At 37.3% G+C, this 26,342-nt stretch overlaps 1 protein-coding gene across 1 annotated transcript in view; it reads left to right on the plus strand.

Moving 5' to 3' along the window:
- C9H10orf67 (chromosome 9 C10orf67 homolog) overlaps positions 1-26,342 on the plus strand; it is a 132,899-nt gene that overhangs the window by 87,835 nt on the left and 18,722 nt on the right. The window contains exons 13-15 of the mRNA XM_026454766.2: positions 7,073-7,160; positions 21,665-21,739; positions 21,825-21,885. Of these exons, the coding sequence (XP_026310551.1) occupies positions 7,073-7,160; positions 21,665-21,739; positions 21,825-21,885 (224 nt within the window). The remainder of the gene's footprint in view (positions 1-7,072; positions 7,161-21,664; positions 21,740-21,824; positions 21,886-26,342) is intronic.

The following is a 26,342-nucleotide window of genomic DNA, read 5'->3' on the forward strand; positions in this document are numbered from 1 at the left end:
AGAGTGAGACCCTGTCTCAAATATATGTGTATAATTTTTTCCTTTATATCTTATTCTTTAAGCTTTTGTCTGTGTTTAAATTTTTTTATTTTTATTTTTTACTTTTTAAACTTTTTTGTTAAAAACTAAGATACAGACACATACACTAGTCTAGGCCTACACAGGGTCGGGATTGTTAAGATGTTACTAGGCAGTGAGAACTTTTCAGCTCCATTATAATCTCGTGGGACCACCATTGTATATTCAGTCCGTCTTTGACTGAACATCATTATGCAGTGCAGGACTGTATCTGTAAGATCTGGTGATGTCCCTTTTTCATTCCTGATATTTGTGTTTCATTCCCGAGAATTTGTGTTTTTCTCCTTTTTTCTTAGTCTCTTGGGAGTTATCAATTTTGTGTTATTTATTTCAAAGAAATAATTGCCTTTGCTGAACTTTTCTCATATGTCTTTTCATTGACTTTTTAAAATTTTAATTTTAATTAAAAAACTTTTTTTCCTTTCTAACTTTTCTTTTAGGTCAGGGGGTATGTGTGCAGGTTTGTTACACGGGTAACTTGCATATCGTAGGGATTTGGTGTACAGATAATTTTGTCACCCAGGTAATCAGCATAGTACCTGATAGGTAGTGTTTCAATCCTCACTCTCTTCCAAACCTCCACCCTCAAGTAGGCCCTGATGTCTGTTGTTCCCATCTTTGTGTCTATGTGTACTCATTGTTTTGCCCCCACTTATAAGTGTGAACATGGGGTGTTTGGTTTTCTGTTTCTGTGTTAGTTCGTTTAGGATAATGGCCTCCAGCTCCATCCACATTGCTGCAAAGGACATGATTTCTTCTTTTTTATGACTGTGCAGTATTCCGTTGTGTATATGTACCATATTTTTTAATCCAGTTTACCATTGATGGGCATCTAAGTTGATTTCATATCTTTGCTATTGTGAACAGTGCTGCAATGAACATACATGTGCATGTGTCCTTATGGTAGGACAATTTATACTCCTTTGGGTATATACTCAGCAGTGGAGTTGCTGGATCAAAGAGTAGCTCTATTTTAAGTTCTTTGAGAAATCTCAGACTGATTTTCACAGTGGCTGAACAATTTACATTCCCATCAACAGTGTGCAAGGGTTCCCTTTTCTCCACATCCTCACCATCACTCGTTATCTTTTGTCTTTCTGGTAATAGCCATTCCAACAGGAGTGAGGTGATATCTTATTGTGGTGTTGATTTGCATTTTTCTGATGATGACTGATATTGAGCAATTTTTCATATACTTGGCCATTTGTGTGTCTTCTTTGGGGAAATGTCTATTCAGTTCCTTTGTCCATTTTAAAATCGAGTTGTTTTCTTGCTGTTAAACTGAATTTCTTGTATATTTTGGATATTAACCCCTTATCAGATGTATGGCTTGCAAATGTTTTCTTCCATTCCTTAAGTTGCCTTTCCATGTTGTTGTTGTTTTGCTGTGAGGAAGCTTTATAGTTTGAAATAATCCTACTTACTCATTTTCGTTTTCATTGCTTGTGCACCTGGTATCATATTCAAAAAATTATTGCCAAGGGCCAACGTGAAAAAGCCTTTTCTCCTGTGTTTTCTTCTAAGAATTTTACGGTTTCAGGACTTATGTTTAGGCCTTTAATCCATTTTGAGTTAATTTTTGTGTACTGTGTAATATAGGGGTCTAATTTCATCCTTTTGCATGTAGATATCCTGTTTCTTCAGCATCATTTATTGAAGAGATTATCCTTTCCCCCATTGTGTATTCTTGTCACTCTTGTCAAAAATTAGTTGGCCATATATGCATGAGCTTATTTCTGAGCTCTCTAATCTGTTCCATTGGTCTAAGTGTCTATTTTCATGTCAGTACAATCACATTTTGATTACTATAGCTGTGTAACGTAGTTTCAAATCAGGAAGTGAGCTGCCTCCAGCTTTGTTCTTTTTTCTCAAAAGTGCTTTGGCTATTTGGGGTCTTTTATGGTTCCATAAAATTTTAGGATTATTTTTCCTACTTCTGTGAAAACTGCCATTGCAATTTTGGTAGCAATTGCATTTAATCTGTAGATTACTTTGGGTAGTATAGATATCTTGACAATATTACTTATTTTAATTCATGAATACAAGATACCATTTTATTTATTTGTATCTAACTTCTTTCTTCAGTGCTTTATAGTTTTCAAGATACAGATCTTTTACCTCGTTGGTTAAATTTATACCCAAGTACTTTATTTTTTGATACTATTATAAATGGAATTTTTAAAAAATTTCTTTTTGGATAGCTCATTGTTGGTATATAGAAACGCAATTGATTTTTGTATGTTTATTTTGTATCCTGTAACTTTACTGAATTCATTTATTAGCTCTGATGGTTTTTTGATAGAGTAATTGACTTTTGCTTTTATCTTGTTTTCTTCTACTTTTTAATGTTTTATTTGCTGTCTTTTTACTAGATTTCAGAAAGGAAGCCTAGATCATTGATTTTTCAGACTTCTTTTCTTTGAATATATGCATTTATCACTACATATTTTCTTCTAAGTGTTGTTTGAGCTGCCTTCCACAAGTTGCGACATATAATATATTTATTATCACTCAGACAAAATATTTTCTAAATTCATTTTGATTTCTTCTTTGATCCATGGGTAATTTAGAAGTAATATGAGCTGGACACAGTGGCTCATGCCTGTAATCCCAGCACTTTGAGAGACCAAGGCAGAAAAGGATTGCTTGAGCTCAGGAGTTTGAGACCAGCCTGGGCAACAAAGTGAAACCCATCTCTACAAAAAATAAAACAATTAGCTGGGTGTCGTGGCATGCACCTGTGGTCCCAGCTACATGGGAGGCTGAGGCAGGAAGATTGCTTGAACCCACGACGAGGTCAAGGCTGCAGTAAGCCTTGTTCATGCCACTGCACTCTAGCCTGGGTGACAGAGTGAGACCTTTTCTCAAGAAAAAAAGGAAGTAATATGTTTTATTTCCAGTAAGTTGAAGATTTGCTAGTTATATTTCCAGTTTAATTCTCTTGTGCTCAGAGTACTTACTCTGAATAATTTTAATCTGTTAAAATGTCTTCATGTTTGTTTTATGACTCAACTTATGGCCAAGTTTTTAAAATGTTTTTATTCTTGAAAAGAATGAAAAATGTTATCATTGATGGGTGCAGAGTTCTAAATATTTCAGTGGGGTCAACCTATTAATTTTGTTGTTTCTATCTTTTACATAATTATTAATTTTTTGTCATTATATCCAAGTATTAACATAGAAGTATTAAATTTTTATAGATGTATCTATTTCTTAATTTAATCTGTCCATTTTTGCTTTACATAGTTTACATCTTAGTTGTTGAGTACCCACAATTTAGATTCTAATCTCATCTTGTAAAGTTATCAGTAATATTTATCATTATGAATTGTTTTTATCTTTAGTAATGCTCCTAACCTTAATGTCTGCTTAACTATCAGTTAAGAGTACATGGTGTATTTTTTTCCAACTTTTTTCTTTCAGCCTATCTTATTTCTATATTTGAATGTGTTTCTTGTAATCAGCATGTAATCACTGTGAATCTTGTAATCTTGTAATCACTGTGAAATCAGGATTTTTAACCTAATCTGTCAGCTTTATTTTATTTCATTGGCATACTTTATTTACTTTTAGTGAAAATACTATGGTTGGGTTTGTATTTACTACGTAACAAGTTGTTTTCTATTTGACTGACCTGTTTTATATTTCCCCTTCTCTCTTTTTTGCCTTGTTTTGAACCAATCAACCTTTTTTATTCCATATTTTCTTTTATTAATTTGTTATTCATTTTCTTTTTTTGAAATTTCTCCTTTGTAAAATTTTCTTAGCTTATTGCAGTGTTTTAGAAATTACTATTGATACCACTCTCCCAAGTATTCTAGAACCTTAGACTATTTTCACTCCATTTAATTTTCTCCCACATTTTAATTTTAATTCTCTATTTTTTTAACTCCATGAAAGGTTGCTATTGTTGTTTGGCAAACTCAGTATTTATTTATATTTACTCACACATTTACTCTTTATTGGGCTTTTCATTGTTTTCTGCTTATTATGTTTTCATCTGGGATCATTTTCGTGCTGCCTGAATAACTCTCTTTCATTTTTTGTTTCTTCATTTTTAATACAGGTTTGCTGGCAAATAATTCTCTCGGCTTTTCTTTAGAGGAAAATGTCATTATTTTACCTTCATTATTGAAGAAAGTTTTTGCCAAGTATTGAGTTCTATCTTGGCAGTTATTTTTTCAGCCCATTAATAATGTCAGTAGGCTGTGCGTGGTGGCTCATGCTTGTAATCCCAGCACTTTGGGAGGCTGAGGCGGGAAGATCATGAGGTCAGGAGTTCGCGACCACCCTGGCCAACACAGTGAAACCCTGTCTCTACTAAAAATACAAAACTTAGCTGAGCGTGGTGGCAGACACCTGTAATCCCAGCTACTCGAAAGCCTGAGGCAGGAGAATCACTTGAATCTGGGAGGCAGAGGTTGCAGTGAGCCGAGATCGCGCCACTGTGCTCCAGCCTGGGCAACAGAACTAGACTCCATCTCAAAATGAGTAAATAAATTTTAAAAAATTTAAAAAATAATGTCAGTACATTGGCCTTCATTGTTGCTGTTGAGAAGTCAGCTGTCAAGTCTTGTTGCTTTTTTTTTTTTTTTCATGTCTGAGTACTTTAAATTTTTTCCCTTGATCTTTGGTTATCATTAGTTTTATTATGATGTCTCTAGGTATAGTTCCTTCTATTTATCTGGTCTAGCTCTTTAATCTATGGGTCAATGTCATTTCTGAATTTTGGAACATTCTTAGCTATTATCTTTCCATGTATTATTTCTGCTTCATTCTTGTCTACTCTGATCCTTCTGCTTCCTTCTTTAAAAAAACCCTTGTGATTACATTGGGCCCACTAAATAATCTAGAATAATTACTCTATCTCAAGATTTGTAACTTATCACATCTGCAAAGTTCTTTTTACTATGTTAGGTAGCATACTCAAAATTTCCAGGAATTAGAAAGTAGATATTTTCATGGGTGGCAGTGTTCACTCTGCTACAGTCAACCTTCTGGCCCCCAAACGATCATGCCTATCCTGCATGTAAAATGCATTTACCACATCCCAATATCCCCCAAAGTCTCAACCCATTACAGCATCAACTCAAGTCCAAAATTTCGTCTAGGTGTTATCAACCTCAAAAGTGTCAGTTTGCATCATCTAAATTAGGTATGGTAAGACTCTGGTTATAATTCATCCTGGGACAAAATTTCTCTCCATATATAGACTTGTGAAATCATAGATTATTTGCTCCCAAATATAATAGTGGGAAAGGCACTGTATTGACATAAATGTCAATAATAGCTATAGACATTCTTGTTTGAAAGGGGAGAAAGTAGAAGGGGAAAATTGAGTCACTAGTCCAAACAATTCTAAAATTGTTTCAGCATAATGCCATTAGGGTTCAAGGCCTGGGCTAATTCTCTGTGACTCAAGGTTCCACCTGCTGGGCCCAAAGCACTACTACTGAGTCAAATATCCTCTTTCATGAAAGGTAGCACATGTTGGCCAGGTGCAATGGCTCACACCTGTAATTCCAGCACTTTGGGAGGCCGAGGCAGGGGGATCATGAGGTCAGGAGATCAAGACCATCCTGGCCAACACGGTGAAACCCCACCTCTACTAAAAAGAATACAAAAAATTAGCTGGGCGTGGTGGTGGGCGCCTGTAGTCCTAGCTACTTGGGAGGCTGAGGCAGGAGAATGGCATGAACCCGGAAGGGGGAGCTTGCAGTGAGCCGAGATCATGCCCCTGCACTACAGCCTGGGTGACAGAGCAAGACTCTGTCTCAAAAAAAAAAAAAAGAAGGGTGGCACATGTTTGACCCTGAGTAGTTTTATCAATCTGTTTCCTACCTGTAGAAGTTTGGGAATCCAATAACCTTCTTTCATGTATTTCCCTTCTCTGTCCTTTTCAGTGCAATCCAGCAGTGTTGTTGCTGATATAACATTTTCAAAATCTTATGGGTCTCCCTTGTTTGTCATGGGAAGTCACTTCATTAGACAGGAGGCTCCTTCTCAGATCTTTCCTAGATAATCTCATCTCTATTTTGCACTCTACTGAGACGGCTGAAGGGATGTCACACATCTAATCTCTTTAAAGAGTCTTTTGTGTGAGTAAATGCTGTGATTTTTTTTCCTTGCTGGACTCTAGCTAAAGGTTGTCCAGCCATTCTCTTGCTTTCTGTACAGAGTATGTCTTCCTGACAGCAAATCTCCTAATTTTAGCATCATTTGTGATCAAGATAGGCTAAGAATTTCCCAAATAGCTAATATACGTGTGATGTTTCAACACAGTCTAGTTCTTATTATCTTTGATGTGTGATTTCTCCAATCCTAAGTCCAACAGGAGCTCTTTCAAGCTGATTACTGTTTTCTTTTGACATAACCTTTGATGACTTTGTTGAATTCTGGTAGAATAAAATGTCCCAGGTTCATTCTGTGCATTTATTGCTTTAGAACTAGAAATAGTCATTTCTGAAAGATGCCCTGAATTATTTTAGTGAGAAATGCTTTTTGAAATCACAGTCTAGGCAGCAGGGGTGATCATTGCCATTACTTCTCTGCCTTTTCCGAGCTGAAAAACATGTAAGTGTTGTGTGTGTGTGTGTGTGTGTGTGTGTGTTTTGTTTTTTTGTCAGACAGGGTCTCACTCTGTCACCCAGGCTGAAGTGCAGTGGTGCAATCACAGCTCACTGCTGCCTTGACCTCCCAGGATCAGGTGAACCTCCTACCTCAGCCTTCTGAATTGCTGGGACTACGGACATGTACCACCATGACTGGTTATTTTTTTTTTTATTGTTTGTAGAGGTGGGGTTTTGCCATTTTGCCCAGGCAACACGTAGTTTTAAAAATGAAAGAGGTAGTATGTTCATGCTCATATTTTTAAACTTTTATTTGGTAATATTTTACAATTTTAATGTAGTTTCCTACCTCATTAACATAATGCTTACTTGCTTTCTCCTATGGTTTACATATATTTTAAGTTTCATCATTTTTTAAATTTCAGCTTTCATGTCCTTAAGAATGAGATGTTTACAAGGCATACACTGTTTCGTCAGTTTGCAGTGCTTGCTGACACATCCTTCAATTATATTGTAAGTGCATGTAATGTTTAGATGCTGTTTGTCTCTTTGAATATACCTATCTGTTTCTTTCTGTTCTCATTTAAGGTTTATCAAGCCCCTGTCATTACAGGCTGTAGAGATAGTACAAGGCAGTCACTGCTAGATGCTGAGGGTGTAAGACACCAAGTGCCTGAACCCAAAGAGCTCAGTCCAGTGTGAGAGGTAGATGTGTAAACAAATTGCTACAGCGCAATATGGTTGAGCTACAATAGGGGCAAGTATAAATTTCAGAGGAGGGGACACTCATTTTGCCTGGAGCATATCTGTTAGTCTGCCCTTGTGGCCACGGATGTAATATTGGGAAATATCAAAGCTCAGAGTGTAAGCTTCCAGTGACATCCAAAGGGAAAAAAGAAGATAGGAAAATCCGTTCCTAGTGCCAAGCCATTCAGTTTCACATTAGAGGTCATGTAATAGATAAAGCCCAATTCTGTATAATGCTATTATTTAACTGTTTGACTCACTGTTTTCATCTGGGGGCTCTAAATGTTCAGGTAAATGATGCCCAGTATAGAAATATATCCAGAAAATTTTAATTAGTAAGTAAACCAAAATGAGACAAACTTTATTGAGAACCTGCTATGACGCTAAGTGGTCTGAGAACAAGTCGGGTTTGTGGGGAAGGGCCTAAGAAACATAAAATATATAAATATATGCTCTTTTTTTTTTTTTTTTTTTTTTTTTTGCTTCGAGAGGCATACAATCTAAAATCATCTTCTTTCTGAAAATTTTTTTCAACATTTGTCACTTTAAGACCATTTTCTAAATTTAAGTTGCTGCAGGAGATCAAATAACGTAAGTATACTTGCAAGATAATATTAAATTAATTCCTGTTTATAACTAAGTTTATATAGTAACATTGCTGAGGATTTTAATACTTGATTTATTTGAAATGTTCCTGAACTGATCTACGTAGATAAGAATATATGTAGTGTCGTTTTTCCCTTCTTGGTTTTTCCTCTTCTCACCTGCAGGTTACAATTTTAGTTGGAGTAATCTCATTTTAGAAATTTAATCCGTTAAGCAAATAAAACATTGGAGGATCCAGGAGAATATGGTGTCACTCAAAATCAGGCTTTTTTGAGATTGTTAGCTGGTAACATTTTGTAGTCCAAATTTGAATTATCTAGGCTTTATGAAGCAGACTTCTAAATCTCAAAATTATACCAATTCAAGCACATGAGTAGATCCAGTATTTTTCCTGAGAACAATCTTGGCCCTGCCCTCAAATGGCCATGCAATTCACCTTCCCGTGGAGGTGGGTGGAGCTCCATCTGGTCTAGAAGTCTAGAATCCATCCATGTGCCACTGTTTTCCTGGATTCGAAGTTTATGAATCTTCATGTATACATCCATACAGTGTGTTGACACACGAGATACTCATCAGAGTGTATACAGATTTTCAAATACTTAAGAAAAACTGATGGGGAAGGGGAAAGAAAGAGTAAGCTAGTGAATGTGTGAGTTTTAGATCCACTAACACTGTCCCTTGGTTCCCTCTCTCTAGTCATTCATCCACCCTACGAACATTTGTTGAGTACACATAGGTACTAAGCATCAAGCTACATGCTGAGTGTAACACAGTGAACAAGACCAAAATGGCTCTTAGATTCACAGACTGTGAATTCCATGAGGTGACAGACTGGTCCATCTTATAAACTATTTTACCCGCAGAGCTTAGATAGTGCCTGACCTACAGTGTGGAAAAGATAGGCATTAATAGGGAAATATCGGAATTTAAATTACAGATTTGGATAAATGCTGTGAAAGAAAAAGTTTGGTATGATCTTACTATTGGGGTATATTTTACATATGGTTAAATGCACAAATATTAAGTGTACCATTTGAAGAGTTTTGCTTTGTAACCATATCATGTAAGTCAAGGCATTGAACATTTCCATCATCCCTTCAAGCTCCCTCATGTCCCGTTGCAGATAATACATTGCCCCCATCACCACACCAAATAAGCTTTGTTTTGATTTCTATCACTACAGGTTAGTTTTGCCTTTTCTTAAATTTATGTAGATGGACTCATATAGTTTATACTCACTTATGTCTGGCCCATTTTACACACACAGTGCTTTTAAGATTCACCTGTGTTATTGCATGTACCCATGGCAGTTGTTCCTTCTTAAGTTCCTTTGTAATGCTGAGTAGCGTTCTATTGCATGAATAAACCACAATTTGTTTATCCATTTTGCCTTGTTGGACAAATGGGCTCTTTCCAGTTAGGACTGTTATGAAAAAAAAAAAAAATCTGCTATAAACATTTGCTTACAAATTACTTGTGAAAGTATGTTTTAATATATCTCAGGTAGGAGTGGAATGGTGAGGACACAGGAAGTGTGTGTGCTTAACTGCATAAGAAACCACAAAGACGCATGCATGCACATGTTCGTTGCTGCACCATTCACAATAGCCAAAGACATGGAATCAACCTAAATGCCTATCAACGGTAGACCAGACAAAGAAAATGTGGTACATATACACCATGGAATACGATGCAGCCATAAAAAAAGAACAAAATCATGTCCTTTGCAGCAACATGAATGGAGCTAGAGGCCATTATTCTAAGTGAACTAACACAGAAGCAGAAAACCAAATACCACATGTTCTCACTTATAAGTGAGAGCTAAACACTGAGTACACATGGACACAAAGAAAGGAACAACAGACATGGGGGCCTACTTGAGGATGGAGGTGGGAGGAGAGTGAGGATTGAAAAACTACCTGTTGGATACTGTGCTTACTACCTGGGTAATGAAGTAATCTGAACACCAAACCCCCATGACACGCAATTTACCTGTGTAACAAACCTGCACATGTACCCCCTAAACCTAAAATAAAAGTTGTTTTTCTGCTTTGTTTTGTTTTGTTTTGTTTTGAGGCAGAGTCTTGCTCTGTCACCCAGGCTGGAGTACCATGGCACAATCTCAGCTCACTGCAACCTCTGCCTCCTGGGTTTAAGCCATTTTCCTGCCTCAGCCTTCTGAGTAGCTGGGATTACAGGCATGTGCCACCAAGCCTGGCTAATTTTTGTGTTTTTAATAGAGACTGGTTTCACCATGTTGGCCAGGCTGATCTCAAACTCCTGACCTCAGGAGTTTGGCCTCCCAACTGCCTTGGCCTCCCAAAGTGCTGGGATTACAGGTGTGAGCCACCACGCCCAGCCAAAGATTTTTACAAAAAATAAACAACAAAATTGCCAGTACTCCAAAGTAACTACGTCATTTTACCCTCACACCAGCAATCTTTGAGAGTTCCACTTGTTCCACATCCCCACCAACTTGATATTATTAGGTTTTTTTGTTTTGTTTTGTTTTGAGACAGAGTCTCACTCTGTCACCAGGCTGGAGTGCAGTGGCACAATCTCGGCTTACTGCAACCTCCGCCTCCCGGGTTCAAGCAGTTCTCTGCCTCAGCCTTCTGAGTAGCTGGGATTACAGGCACCCGCCACCATGCCAGACTAATTTTTGTATTTTTAGTGGAGACGGGTTTCACCATGTTGACCAGGCTGATCTTGAACCCCTGCTCGTGATCCACCCGCCTTGGCCTCCCTAAGTGCTGCCATTACAGGCATGAGCCGCAGTGCCCGGCCAATATTGTTAGTTTTTAAATTTTAACCATTTTAAAATGTTATCTCATTGTAATTTTAATTTGCATTTCCCTAATTAATGACGTTGAGCATCTTTTCACGTGCTGGTTGATCATTCTTAGGTCTTCTTTTTTGAAGGATCTACTTAAGACTTTTTAAAAACTTGTGGCTAAATGCACATAACAGAAAATTTGTCATTTCAGCCATTTTTAAATGTACAGTTCACTAGTGTCACAAACATCCAAATTGTTCAACCAAATTCCAGAACTCTTCCATCTTGCAAAAGTGAGGCTCCACTCTCATTTAAAAAATAACTGCCCATTCCTCTATTCCTGCACTTTTGTCATTTTTAACTGTTATTGAGTTGTAGCATTTTGTTAAATATTCTGAATACAAGTCCTTTGTCAGATTTATGTATTACAAACATTTTTTTCCTCAATCTATAATTTTTCCTTCTATTTTCTGAACGGTGTCCTTTGAAGGTCAGATATTTTTATTTTAATGAAGACAACTTAGTTATTTTTTCTGTGGCAGATTGTGTTCTCTGTGTCTGTGATGATATCTCACATTCTGTGTGTATTTCTTATAATATTGATCTTGTCTTTTTTTGTTGAATTTCACCAGTTCCGTTTTTCTAGATCAATTGACTGTCTATGTATGAGTCTATTTCTAACCACACTATTCTTTTCCATTGGTTTATTTGTCAGTCATTTTGCCAATATCACACTGTCTTAATTAACATAGCTTTCTAGCTAGTAAATCTTGAAATTGGGTAATGTAAATCCTTTTATTTATTTATTTTTTTCAGCTTTTTTTTTTTTTTGAGACAGAATTTTGCTCTTGTTGCCCAGGCTGGAATGCAATGGCGCCATCTCGGCTCACCACAACCTCCACCTCCCAGGTTCAAGCAGTTCACCTGCTCAACCTCCCAAGTAGCTGGGAGGCATGCACCACCACGCCCAGCTAATTTTGTATTTTTAGTAGAGATGGTGTTTCACCATGTTGGCCAGGATGGTCTTGATCTCTTGACCTCGTGATTCACCTGCCTCAGCCTCCAAAGTGCTGGGATTACAGGCCTGAGCCACTATGCCCAGCCTTATTTTGCTTTTTTTTAGCCTTGACTTGAAACTCATTACTTAACTTATATTTGAAGTTCAGAGGTACATGTGCAGGTTTGTTGTATGTCATGGGGGTTTGTTGTACAGATTATTTCTTCAGCCAGGTGTTAAGTCTGGAACCCATTAGTAGTTTTTCCTGATCCTGTTCCTCCTCCCATTCTCCACCCTCTAGTAGGCCTCAGTGTCTGTTGTTTCCCTCTGTATGTCCATGTGTTCTCAACATGTAGCTTTCATCATTTATAAGAGAGAACATGCAGTATTTGGTTTTCTGTTCCTGCATTATTTTGCTAAGGATAATGGCCTCCAGCTCTATCCATGTTCCTGCAGAGGACAAGATCTCATTCTTTGACATGGCTGCATAGTATTCCATGGTGTGTGTGTACCACATTTTCATTATCCAGTCTATCATTGATGGGCATTTAAGTTGATTCCATGTCTTTGCTCTTGTGAATAGTGCAGCAATGAACTTATGCGTGCATGTGTCTTTATGATAGAACAATTTATATTCCTTTGTGTATATACCCAGTAATGGGACTGCTGGGTCAAATGGTAGTTCTGTTTTTAGGTCTTTGAGGAATCGCCACACTGTTTTTCACCATAGTGGAACTAATTTACATTTCCACCAACCATGTGTAAGTGTTCCTTTATAATAACATGACTGGATTTTAGTTTTTAAAATCTCACCTTCATTTATTTACAATTAATAGGCAAACTGAAACTATATGCATTTATCAACATAGGTGACATGTGTGATATATTCCTGGCATCCTGCTCTTTTTGTTTGTTTGTTTCCTGGCTCATGTAATATGAACCACATTTTACTTGTTTTTATTTCCTATATGGTAATGGTAAACTTTAAGGTAAAATCAAGTACCCACTACATTTCTGAAATTATCAAAACCAAAAACCAAGTAAATTTTGAGTCTTAAAACACTCTTCAAGACAAGAAGGTATATGTGTTTTTGTTCTCTGAGCTTTGTCTCAGCCCTAATTTCATCATATATTCCCCTCTTCCTTCTAGTCTTTGTTAATTTACTCTTTGTAGAGAACCACATCATTATTATGTTATTCTTTTTATCACACGAAAGTATTTTTGGTTAATTACTTTCTGCTTTCAACTCTCCAACTACCTGAATAGCAATTATTTATACTTACATTTATATGTTTATGTTTAACCTCACTGGCAACTTTTTAAAAATCATGACTTCCACAGGTCTTGAGTTCTTAGTTTTGATTTATTTCTTATAAACTGGACCATGAATTTGAATCTTTTCCTTTTGTTCTGGAGAAAATATTCTATCCACTTTGCAATGTCTTGACCTGACTAAGGCCAGTTTAATTTTTTGTTGCTAATTAGCCTGTCTTCCCCATTTTGGAAATTCGTATGTTGTGTTTTTTAACCTTGAAATTTAAAAAGATGTCATCAGGATATGAGTAAACATTATTTTATTAATTTCTCTTGAATAAAATGGGTCTCTCTGATAGTCCTTTTCTTCAACTTGGACATATTTCTTATGTACACTTTTCTTTTTCTTTTAGAGACAGAGTCTTCCTCTGTCACCCAGACTGGAGTGCAGTGACATGATCATAGCTCACTGTAACCTCAAACCTCTGAGCTCAAGTGGTTGTCTTGCCTCAGCCTCCTGAGTAGCTGGGACTACAGGTGTGCACCACCACACTTGGCTGATTTTTTTGTATTTTGTAGAGACAAAGTCTCACTATGTTGCTCAGGCTGGTCTTGAACTGCTGGCCTCAAGTGATCCTCCCACCTCAGCCTCCCAAAGTGCTAGGATTACAGGTATGAGACACTGTGCCCATTATGTACACTTTTAATGACTGCTGTTGTGGGGTCAGGGATCTGTTTTGTTTCTTTTTCAGAAACACTATTTTGGGTCAGACCTATTTTTTTGTCCTCCATAGTTAATCACATTCTCTTTCATGTCGTGTTATCCTTTTTGTTCTTTTCCTTGACATTTTTTGGAAACTTTTCTGGTTTGCACCTTCGTTCAAAGTTTCCTGAAGAGGTTTCAGGTATGCTGGGATATTGATTCTCCTTGGTCCTCCAAGTGGCAGGTTTTAGGGCATTACTAGAGTAGCCTGAAGCTCTGATCCAATAGTCTAAGCCCATGAGCAACTTTGTCGATTTACCCAGTGTTCTGTGTGAATAATGTGTTTTTATGTATACTATGGCAAACTAAACGCCAGGGAACATTGCTTTACATTCCCGTTCTGTTCTCTCCATTTCACCTCTACTCTTTGCTATCTCAAATATTTATCTTAATTATTGCACAGTTAGTAATTTTCTCATGTTTTATGCAAATATCTTTATCCTAGCCTTTTTCTCAGCCTATTCTTTTATCCAGGAGTACGGTTCCTTCTTAATCTCTTAATTTGGTGTCAGGTCTTCTAAGTAGAGAAGAGTTTATTTTGTCTCGAGTCTAAATTTTGTTGTTTCATGTTTTTTTGGATGCATGTTTTTCAAACTGTTAAATAACCCATGAATAAGAAACGGATGAATGAAAATACATATGCACAATTTAAAGAATGATAATAACATAAATGCCCGCGTTCCCGAGACCAAGGCCATAACTAGATTATTACCATGCCCCAGAAGCCCACCAATTGCATTCCTCTTCATTCCCTCCTGGAAGGAACTATTGCTCTAATTTTTTTAAAATTTTCTTCATAGTTTTGTCACTTGTGCATGTATTTCTAAGCAGTATGTTGTTGAGTTTTGCCGGTTTTTAAGCTTTCTAGAAATAAAAAATAAGTAAATGAAAAATGCGTACATTGTTCTGTGATTTTGCTCCATTTTCTCAACATTATACTTCTAAGATTCATTCATGCTGATGCTAGTGGTTGTGATTCACCCGTTGCGAATATTCTAATACACGAATATACCACAACTTATTTACCCATTCTGCTGCTCATCAACACTTACGTTGGTTCTCACTTTTTACTGTTATGAGTATTATTGCTCTCAACATTCTTCTAGTTTCACCTGATACACAGATACAGGAGCTCTTCCAGGTTTTATACTCGTAACAGAATTGCTGGTCATAGAGTAAGTTCACTGGTAAGTTCTTACTGGTAACTTCACTGGTAAGTTCTAACTGGTAAGTTCTAACTTACTGGTAACTTCACTGGTAAGTTCTAACTGGTAAGTTCACTTGCTATGGGTAAGCTACTGTGATTGCAACAACAAAAACTACACTGACTTAAATAGATTGAAGGCTACTTCATTCATGTTACAGTGAAGAAGCAAGCGGCTTCAGGCATTACGATGCCCCATGAGGAGCAATACTGCATAAAGTGATATTCAGGTTCCTTCAGTCTTACTGCTCTGACATCTCCTAAGATATTTTACTCACCCACATAAATAAAGGTGGTCAACTTCATGTCCATGGGTTCTAGACTTTCTCCAGAAAGAGAAAGTCCAGGGCAAGAATATTTATCCTTAAGGATATGACCCAGAAATGGCAAATATCACTTCTACTCATGTCCCACAGGTCTGATCCTAGACCTAGAACTGCATCCAATTGCAAGAGAGACTGAGAAAGGTGGTCTGTGTCTATGCAGCCAAATACCTAACTAAAACTTGGAGGTTATATTACCAAAAAAAAAAAGAAAGGAGGAGAATAAGGCCAGGCATGGTGGCTCATATGTGTAATAACAGCACAGAGGCTGAGGTGGGAGGATCACTTGAGCCCAAGAGTTTGAGACCAGCCTGGGCAACAAAGTGAGACCCTGTCTCTACAAAAAATAGAAAAAAAATTAGCTGGGCATAGTGGCATGTGCCTGAGGCTGAGGGAGGCTGAGCTGGGAGGATAGCTTGAGCCTGGGAGGTCAAGCCCACAGTGAGCCATGATTGTGCCTTTGCACTCCAGCCTGGTCAATAGAACAAGACCCTGTCTCCAAAAAAATAAAAGAAGGAGGTTAGATATTGAAGGACAATAAATAACCTCTGTCACAGAAGCTAATGCCAGATAGTTTTCCAAAGTAATATTACTCTGACACTCTAACCAGGAATAGATGAGAGAGTTTCTAGTGCTCCACTTGGTCTTCAGCACTGATATTGCCAAACATCATCATTTTTGCCAACCTGTTATTGTATAATGCTTACTCATGGTTTTGGAGTTTATGTGTATGTATGTGTGTTTATAATTTTTTTTTTTTTTTGCCTTTTCCTGATTACTAATGAAAGTGGTCATCTTTTTATATGTTTATTGGCCATTCAGGTTTCCTCTTTTAAGTACTGCAGGTTTCAGCCTTTTGATTCTATTGGTTTATTTCATATTTATTTTTTCATAGGAATTCTTTATATAACTTGGATACTAATCCTTTACCAATTATATATATTGCAAATATCTTCTTTCAGCTTGTGGATAAAGTTTTTAATCTTTTTCTGGCATTTTTTAAATAAATAAATGTTCTCAATATTAATGTTATTCTGACTTAATCTTTTCCTTTTTGTCTTTACATTTTTCTCTGCCTTTAAAAAGAGTTCATCTAACATTTAATCACAAATATATTATTCTCTATGGTCTTTAAACTTTTGGCTTGTTTTGCTTTTCATATTTACAGATTTAATCCATTTAAAATTGATATTAGTGTGTAGAGAGGTTGACGTCTGGTTTCATTTTCTTTTATTATAAATACCATCTGAAGTAGCCATTTAATAAAAAGTCTGTCTTCTCCCTTTATATATAATTCCACCTGTCATTATTAAGGGCTCATATGTATGAGTCTATTCTGACTCTATCTGTTTCACTGTTTTTTTTTTTTCCTGTACCAATATAACACTGATTTGATATCTAAATCTTATCTGATAAGGCTAACGCTTCTGCCCTGTTTTGCAAGAGTGCCTCAGCTTTATTGGATCTTTGCATTTCCATGTAAATTTTAGAATCAGATTGTCAATATTCACAGAAAAAAAAAAACAAAACAAAAGAAACAAAACAAAATAAATTTTATTGGTATTTCAATTAGAATTATGTTAAATCTACAGTTCAATTTAGGCACAATTGGCATCTTTATCATTGAGTCTTCTAATCTGTAAATATGTTATATATTTTGTCTAGGTATTATTTCAATAGAGTTTTATAACTCTATAGAAGTCTTGAAAGTACCTTTTTTTAGATGTAATCTTAGGTACCTTGTATTTTTATGCTATTATATTTAGATGATTTGCATATTACTCTAAGTAGTTTGTAATCAGTTTTTGCTTTATGTAATTTTAGTCTGTATTATTAGATGCTTACTATTTTATAATCGTATCTTCCTGGTAAATTGAACATTTTACCATTATGTAATGACAAACTTTATCTCTACAAATGCTTTTTGCCTTAAAGTCTGTTTTGGCTTTATATTACTAGAGCTACCTGCACTTTCGGTAGGTTATTATTTTCTTGGCATATCTTTCAGCCTTTTGTATGCTTCTGCTTTGGATGTGACTCTTTTATACAGCATACAGCTAGTTTTAAACTTTGTTCTTAATCTAGTTGGACAATCTTTGTCTTTTAACTGGGGCATTTAGTCCATTTAATTTTATTGTAATCACAAATACATTTGGCTTTATACCTTGTTATTTTATGTTTTATATTTGTCTCTATTTTGTATGTGTTTTTCTCCTTCTTTACATTTTTTGAATTGGTTATTTTTTTCTCATTCTTTTTTTTTTTTTTAATTTCTAAACTCTTGTTTCTCCAAGAAAGTTTAAATTACCTGTATGTGTTTACAGTGGTGAACAATAAAAGTTCTTTGGGCAATTAAATTTCAACTACCACTCTCTGTGAGTATATAATGCTGTTGTCATCTATTTTAACTCTACCTTGTTTTCTTAATCTTCATAGCACATTATTATTATTGGTACATTTGATTAATATTTGTTTAGCTTTACTTACATATTTACCACTTTATTTGCAATACCTTCTTACATCTCAGACCCTCTATCTGAGATCACTTTCCTTCTACATGAAGTACATGCATTAGAAGTTTCTCTTTTTTTTGAGACAGAGTCTCGCTCTGTCACCCAGGCTGGAGTGCAGTGGCACAATCTTGGCTCACAGCAACCTCTGACTCCCGGGTTCAAGCAATTTTCCTGCCTCAGCCTCCTGAGTAGCTGGGACTACAGACGCCTGCCACCACTCCTGGCTAATTTTTGTATTCTTAGTGGAGATGGGGTTTCACCATGTCGGCCAGGATGGTCTCAAACTCCTGACCTCAGGTGATCTGCCTGCCTCGGCCTCCCAAAGTGCTGGGATTACAGGCATGAGCCACCGTACCTGGCCTAGAATTTTCTTTAGTGGGGATCTGCTGGAGGCCAACACTTTCAGTTATCACTTGACAGAAAATGTCCTTTGTTTTTGCCCCTGTTATTGAAAGATATTTTCTCTAGGCGTAAAATTCTAGATTTATGATACTTTCTCTTTGCACATTGAACATACCATTCCACTGTCTTCTAGATTCCATTGTGATATGGTTTGACTGTATCCCCACCCAAATCTCATCTCTTTTTTTTTTTTTTTTTGGTTTTTTTTTTTTTTTTGAGATGGAGTTCCGCTCTTGTCACCCAGGCTGGTGTGCAATGGCACGGTCTCGGCTCACTGCAACCTCTGCCTCCCGGGTTCAAGTGATTCTCCTACCTCACATCCTGAGTAGCTGGGATTACAGGCACATGCCACCACGCCCAGCTAATTTTTGTATTTTTAGTAGAGATGGAGTTTCACCATGTTGGCCAGGATGATCTGAATCTCTTGACCTTGTGAATCGCCTGCCTCAGACTCGCAAAGTGCTGGGATTGCAGGCGTGAGCCACCGCGCCCGGCCCCGAATCTCTTCTTGACTTTCCGTGTGTTATGGGAGGGACCCAGCGGGAGGTAATTCAGTCAAGGGGCAGGTCTTTCCCGTGCTATTCTCGTGATAGTGAGTAAGTCTCACAAGATCTGAAGGTTATATAAAGGGGATTTCCCTGCATGAGCGCACCTCTTTGGCTGCCGCCTTCCACATAAGATGTGACTTGCTCCTCCTTGCCTTCCACCATGATTGTGAGACTTTCGCAGCCATGTGGAACTGTAAGTCCAATTAAACCTCTTTCTTTTGTAAAGTCTCCGGTATGTCTTTATCAGCAACATGAAAACAGACTAATACACATTGTTAGCATTGGAATGTTGCTGTCTCTTTAACTGTGACTTTCTTAACATTAATCTGTCTCTCGTCTTTAGCTGTTTATAAGGTCTCTTTCTTCAGTATTCTGCATTTTTACTATGATGTGTCTAGTTGTGAATTTCTTTTTGTTTATTCTGTTTGAGATTTATCAGGATTCTTGAAAGTTGAGGTCAGTTTGTTTCATCAGTTCTGGAAAGTGCTCAGTTCTTAACTCTGTATTTTGCCATACTCCTATTCTTTTCTGTCTTCTAAAACTCTGACCAAATGAGGTTTTACCTTTTCCCTCTATCCTTCGTATTGCTGTTGCTTAGCCTTTATATTTGACATCATTTTGTCTCTCTGAGCTGCATCCTTGATAATATGTTTCATTCTCTCTTTCAATTTATTATTATTTTCACAGATGTATAATTTTTCTGCTAAAATTGGCCTCTTGACTTTCATTTCAATTATTATATTTATAATTTTTCTAAAAAATAGAAATAAATTTTGCTTCTTTTTTAAATATGCAAACAAATTATTCATCATCAAGCTTCTACGTTTTATTTCTTGAAACATGTTAAACATACTTTTTTAATATTCTATGACTGAGAATTTCTATATTTGAAGTTTTAGAGACTCTGGTTCTACTATCTTGTTTATGCTAGCAACTACTCATGATGTATATACAGATTTTTGACAATGAACTGCTCACTTTCCTTGGAACCTTATTTATAAAAATTTTGAGGACTCGGCTGAAGAGGAATTTTTCCATAAAAGGTTTAAATGTGCTTCTTTCCATTGCCATGAACACCATTATTCTGGAATTAGTTAAATTAATTTTTTTAGCATATCACTTTTCAGACCACCATGTGAATTCAGCTGGCAAATGGCATGGGCCAGTAATGGTTAGGAATTCACAGGAGGGTGTTTTTTGTTTGTTTTGTTTTGTTTGTGTGTATGTGTGTGTGTGTGTTTTTTTTTTTTTTTTTTTTTTTTTTTTTTTTTTTTGAGATGGAGTCTCGCTCTGTTGCCCGGGCTGGAGTGCAGTGGTGTGATCTCCGCTCACTGCAAGCTCCACCTCACGGGTTCACGCCATTCACCTGCCTCAGCCTCCAGAGTATCAGGGACTACAAGTAACCTCCACCACGCCGGGCTAAGTTTTTGTATTTTTAGTAGAGATGGGGTTTCACTGTGTTAACCAGGATGATCTCGATCTCCTGACCTCGTGATCCGCCCGCCTTGGCCTCCCAAAGTGCTGGGATTACAGGCATGAGCCACCGCGCCCAGCCAAGGAGGGTTTTTTTTTTAATGGTGTTCAACTAGTTGCCAACCTTAGAAGCAGGCATTTTCCTTGCAAACTGCTTGGGGAAGCCTCACTTGAGGTAGTATTTTACCTTTACTCTGGTTATAGCATTACTGTCCCACACGTACAGTGGGATGGGAGTGTCATGTTAAATTCCACACCTTAGGTGGACCCTGAGTTGCATCCTGTCCTCCCAAGTCATAGGAACCTTTGACAACTCATGCACGTATTCAGGAAGTTTGGCAAATGCCCTCAAAGTGAATGAGAGCTCCAGGGTGGAAGTCCTGGGTTTCCATCTTCTCTTGGTCTAGGACCTGAGTATTCCTATTTGCCTGCTTGCTTTATTTCTTTATTTATTTTTGAGACAAGGTCTTACTCTTTCACCCAGGCTAGAGTGCAGTGGCACAATCACTGCTCACTGCAGCCTCGACCTCTTGGGTTCAAGTCATTCTCCCGCCTCAGCTCCCCTAGCCCCTCAAGTAACTGGGACTACAGGCATGTGCCACCACACCTGGCTAACTTTTGTAGTTTTTGTAGAGGTTTTGCCATGTTACCCAGTCTGGTCTCAAACTCCTGGACTCAGATGATCCTCCCACCTCGACCTCCCAAAATGCTGGGATTACAGGTGTGAGCCACCTTGCCTGGCCCCTGCTTTTTTCATCAGCTTACAGCAACATTGAAAAGTATAAGAAATGAAAGTCTTATTTGTATTTAAGTTCTATGTCTGTGTTTTATTCACAAGTAATCTTTCCATACCACATCCAAAAGTCCTTTGCATTTCATTTCAGCCTATTCATTTCCAGAGTCATTTGTCTACATTTCCTTGAATCCATATATTCTTATACTCCATCGTCCCAGCCAAAAGGCTTAAGGAGATTTTCATCTAGATCTCATAATACATCATTTCTAGAAGTATGTGCTTCCTTTAATTTCAGGAAACTTTTCTTTAACTTGGGAATTAGGACACCATTGCTGTAGCTTCTAGTAACTAGGAGGTGGTGGGGACGCCCTTGTGGCTTCCAAACAGTTGCCAGTAGTAAGTCTCAATTGTAGGGACAACCAAAAGGAAGTAGAGTCAGAAGAGATACTAAGGAAAATAGTTTTCTTAAGTTTTCTTTCAAAGTGGGCTGAAGAAGAAAGAGACTCTATCCCATTGGAATAAAGAAAAGGATTTTCCCAGCCATATTTGAGCAAATAAGTGACAAGCATAGTTTCCATATCTTGGTCAACTAAAGGCTGGAGAACATTAACATCCATTTGATTTGACTATTATTTCCTCCTGATAACACAGCACATATCTTTTGTGTCTTTCAGAAAGTAAAACCCTTATTAGTGCAATCTAGAACAACCATAACAGGTACATCCTCTTCAAGTCATTGTACATCTTCAGTAAGTAGCTTATTTCTCTCTCTCAAATATTTACTGAGTTAATATTATTCAACTTAAGTAATGAAAATTTTTGGTTCACTTACAGATAGACAGTAAGCATGTGGATGTAGTCAGTGATCAGGCATCCGTTCAACTTTCACCAAAAGGTAAGAATCTTTTTTGTTGGAAATGAAGTTCACACCAGAATGGCTACTTAGTCTAGATTAACTTTACTTTTCTTTTGTACCCTGAGGTATTTGGTATTCTGGGCGAATGCATGACTTTTTTCAGCAAATTTATAAAATTATTGCACAGATAAACTGAATAAAAGAATACTAATATATACTTCTGACTACTGATCACTGCTAATTGAAAATCAGTCTATGCAAGTCCCAATGGCTCTTGCCTGTAATCCTAGCACTTTTGGAGGCTGAGGGAGGATCACTGAAACCAGGAGTTTGAGATCAGCCTAGGCAACATCTAAGACTCTAACTCTACAAAAAAAAAAAAAAATACAAAAATTATCCAGGTGTGGTGCCATGCACCTGTAGTCCCAGCTACTCAGGAGGCTGAGGATTTGCTTGAGCCCAGGAGGTCAAGGCTGCAGTGAGCCAAGATCATGCCACTGTACTCCAGCCTGGGTGACAGAGTGAGACCCTGTCTTTAAATTAAAAAAAAAAAAAAATTAGTTTTACTTCAAAACCAGACACTGCCTTAGTTGAAATCTCATTTCTTTTTTTAAGTTAAACTGCCAACAAACCTGAAGCTCCTGTTAAATTCCTATTTTTTTTCCAACTTAATAATTACAAGAAGAGTAAACTGGGCCTGGTGGCTCACACCTGTAATCCCAGCACTTTGGGATGCTTGAGTCCAGGAGCTTTAGACCAGCCTGGGCAACCTGGCTGTCTCACCCTCCTGAGTAGTTGGGACAACAGGTGCATACCACCATGCCCAGCTGATTTTTGTTTGTTTGGTTGATTGGTGGTTTTATCATGTTGCCCAGGCTGAAATTATTTCTAAAGCATCTTAATGTACTCACATTTTATGTAAACATATGGATTAATGAATTTAGTTGGCTTGAAATTTTTTTTTAACTTTAGATTCCAGGGGTACATGTGCAGATTTGCTGTGTAGATGTATTGCATGATGCTGAGGTTTGGGCTTTGATGGAATTCATCACCCAATTAGTGAACTAGTAGTTAGTTGTATGGGATAGGAAGTTTTTCCACCCTTTCCTCCCTCCCTCCCTCCCTCCTTTTGGAGACCACGGTGTCTGTTATTCCCATCTTTATGTCCCTGTGTACCCAATGTTTAGCGCTTATAACTGAGAACATGTGGTGTTTGGTTTTCTACTTCTATATTAATTCATTTATGGCCTGCAATTTTAGTTAGGAAGTTTAATTAACCATAGAATTCCAGTCCCTAAAAATTCAATTGAGGATTTTGCATTGAAAACTGACTTTCCCTAGCCAAGAAAACCATTTTGCAAAGGTCCCCTTGAAGTGACACAAATAAATTTTGATGGCCACATGACACATAAGGCAGCCCCACTGAAACAAACACTGCCACTCCCTTTTCTAAGCCCTGAAAATGCGAAATGTAGAGTTACTGCCACTCTGTCTACTGAAAATCCTCCTAAAATCTGTTAGCTCACGTTTTTGCCTTACTAATAAAATTGAATATAAATATGTTTTATGATCCATAATTTTACAGTGTGCTATAAGGCTCATCATTCTGAATATTAATCAGCATTATAGAGGAGGCATAAGATAAAATGCTCACACCAGAAGCCTGTAGACATAACCATGAAATTTCCTTGTATTCAATCTCAGATACAGCTTTGACATGTAATGTTCTTCCCTCTAAAGATAGTTTTGGGAAATAATCCAGTTAACAAAAATTTCTTATTAATTGGTTCCAGTTAATCCAAAATTTACTAGAAATAAATTTCCTATTTTTACTGAATAAAAACAACTAAATGAATGTTAAGAGGAAAGCTGAATTACTGATTTTCTAATTTGGGGAGTAAATGAATCTTCTCTTTAGAAAGCACGATCTTTAGTGGTAATGCCTTGCAGATGGCTTTCAGGCTGGACATTTAAAGGACCAAAATAGCTTTGCACAGTGGCAATATTACAGTCAATAAGGTTTATCTGAGGTGCGATTATTGCTAATAAAAGGGCCAAATTAGCCAAGATTATGGCTAATCTTCACCAAACAAGTTATTCCAAACTCCCAAAGTACTTTACAAGGTTGAGTACCCTCTTCAGACTCCCAGGAAATAATTTAATACATTATTAATGCTTTCAAGCACTAATTCAAAAATATTTATTAAAGAGGTATTAGGTATTGATATGGTTTGGATTTGTGTCTCCACCCAAATCTCATGTCGAATTGGAGAAGGGGCCTGGTGGGAGGTGATTGGATTATGGGGGCTGATTTCCCCCATGCTGTTCTCATGATAGTAAGTTCTCATGAGATCTGATGGTTTAAAAGTGTGTGGCACTTCGCTGTCTCTCTCTCTCTCTCCTGTTCCTCCATTGTAAGATGTGCTTACTTCCCCTGCCGCCATGATTGTAAGTTTCCTGAGGCCTCCTAGCCATGCTTCCTGTTAAGCCTGTGAAACTAAGTCAACTAAACCTCTTTTCTCCATGAGTTAGCCAGTCTCAGGTAGTTCTTTATAGCAGTGTGAGAATGGACTAAGGCAGGTACATAAAATATAAGGGGTTACTATAACCTGTTTGGTAACAGATCCCAAACTGAACACTTTAAAGTTAAAATGCATTCCATTTTTAAATGTGTAAATAGGATAGGAATATTTAAAATATCCTGTGGAACATTATCCTTTCTGTTACAGAATCCTCAGTGTTGGCATCAAAGGTTGAGCTTCTTAGGCTCTACTTTCACACCACAAAACACTTTGTGAAATTGCATATAACTAGCATTCAGTGGATATACGTAGTTTTCTAAATGCCTTTCACATTTTTACTTTAATCCTCACAAAAACCCTATGAGATAGGTACTCTTGCTTTCCCCCATTTTACAGATAAGACCAATGAATACAGAGAGGTTTGTAAACTGGTAGGTTTATATTGCAAATAAGTGGAGCAGCTGGATTCAAATCCAGTGTAGGCTAAGGGTACGTGCTAATCCCCACTCAATTATTTTCACCTGCCCCAAGATTCATGCATGACAACACGGAAAATATCTCATTTGCAACAAAACACAGTGGGGAAAATCCATGGTGTAACAGAGAGAACCTGGACTTTGGAGGCTGACAGACTGCTTCCAAGCTCAGGTGACTACTTACTCACCTGTGCCTTCATCTTAGGGCTCCCTGTTGTGTAAAACAGACATGGCAACCCCACCTCTTAGGTTCGTTATGAGGATGAAGTGAGATCATATATGTGACATGCCTAGCTAATTCTTCTCTCTGCCTGTCCTCTTGAGCTGTTCATAGTATAATCCCAAGCTAAAGCCTTGCAAATCTGTATTTTAATCCCCCCATGAAAGTAATGATGCCCTAAACAGTAGGCTAATAAATTAAAACAGCTAATCTCTACTGCTTTTTTTTTTTTTTTTTCTCTTGAGATGGAGTATTGCTCTGTCATCCAGGCTGGAGTGCAGTGGTCCAGTCATAGCTCACTGCAGTCTCAAACTCCTGGGCCCAGGTGATCCTTCTGCCTCAGCCTTCTGAGTAGTAGCTGGAACTACAGGCACACACCACCACATCAAGCTAATTTCTTTATTTTTTTGTAGAGACAGGGTCTCACTGTGTTGCCCAGACTGGTCTCAAACTCCTGGGCTCAAGCTATCCTGCTGCCATACATACCCTTTCAAAGTGCTGGCGATTACAGGCATGAGCCACTGTGCCCAGCCTCCTCTGCTTCTATAATAGCTGATTTTCTACCAGGCATAAGTAAAAAATAAAATCTAGCAATAGTATCAAAACATACAGTATATATTTTGAAAAGAGTAAAGTAAAATATAAAATTTAATGTAAAACAATGTCATATCAGGTGATATGTCCTTCCTAGACCAGTTGAAAATGACTTTTTGTTATGTTGCAAGTTCTAAAAATTCTGAACAGAACGAGAAAGTTGAGTGGTGCATGCACCATAGAAAGTTTAAGAGACAAATAAATCCTTTACGGGGATTAAAAAAATGAGGTACAATACTATCTGCAACATTTCAAAGCAGTTTTTATGCAGTAGCAATTATCCAAGAGAGCACAGGCAACATTATTAATTTGTTTGCTACTTACTTGTGATAAAATTTGGGATCTGAGCTGCCTATTGTGTACTGTGCACTGCCACAGATTTTATGTACTCAAGAAGACCTTTCTCACAGTCCAGTAATTAGGTGCTATTGACATTGTAATCTTTGGAAATGTTCTTAATGAGCCCAAAAGACACGAATCTTATAGATAAAACCTCAAAGTAACAGTGACTCTTTAAGTGGCTTGTCAGGAAGAGAAAGCTCAAACATCAGTATCTGAAACACAGGAGAAACCCAAATTTAAACCTAGATTACATTGTGTTGTTAATTCTCTGAGACTTCTAGGGAAGAAACATCCAGGGGGTGATCTGAAAAGGATTTTAAAAGACAGAACAATCATAATGTA

The sequence above is a fragment of the Piliocolobus tephrosceles genome, chromosome 9, assembly GCF_002776525.5.
Source record: "Piliocolobus tephrosceles isolate RC106 chromosome 9, ASM277652v3, whole genome shotgun sequence".
Taxonomy (NCBI): Eukaryota; Metazoa; Chordata; class Mammalia; order Primates; family Cercopithecidae; genus Piliocolobus; species Piliocolobus tephrosceles.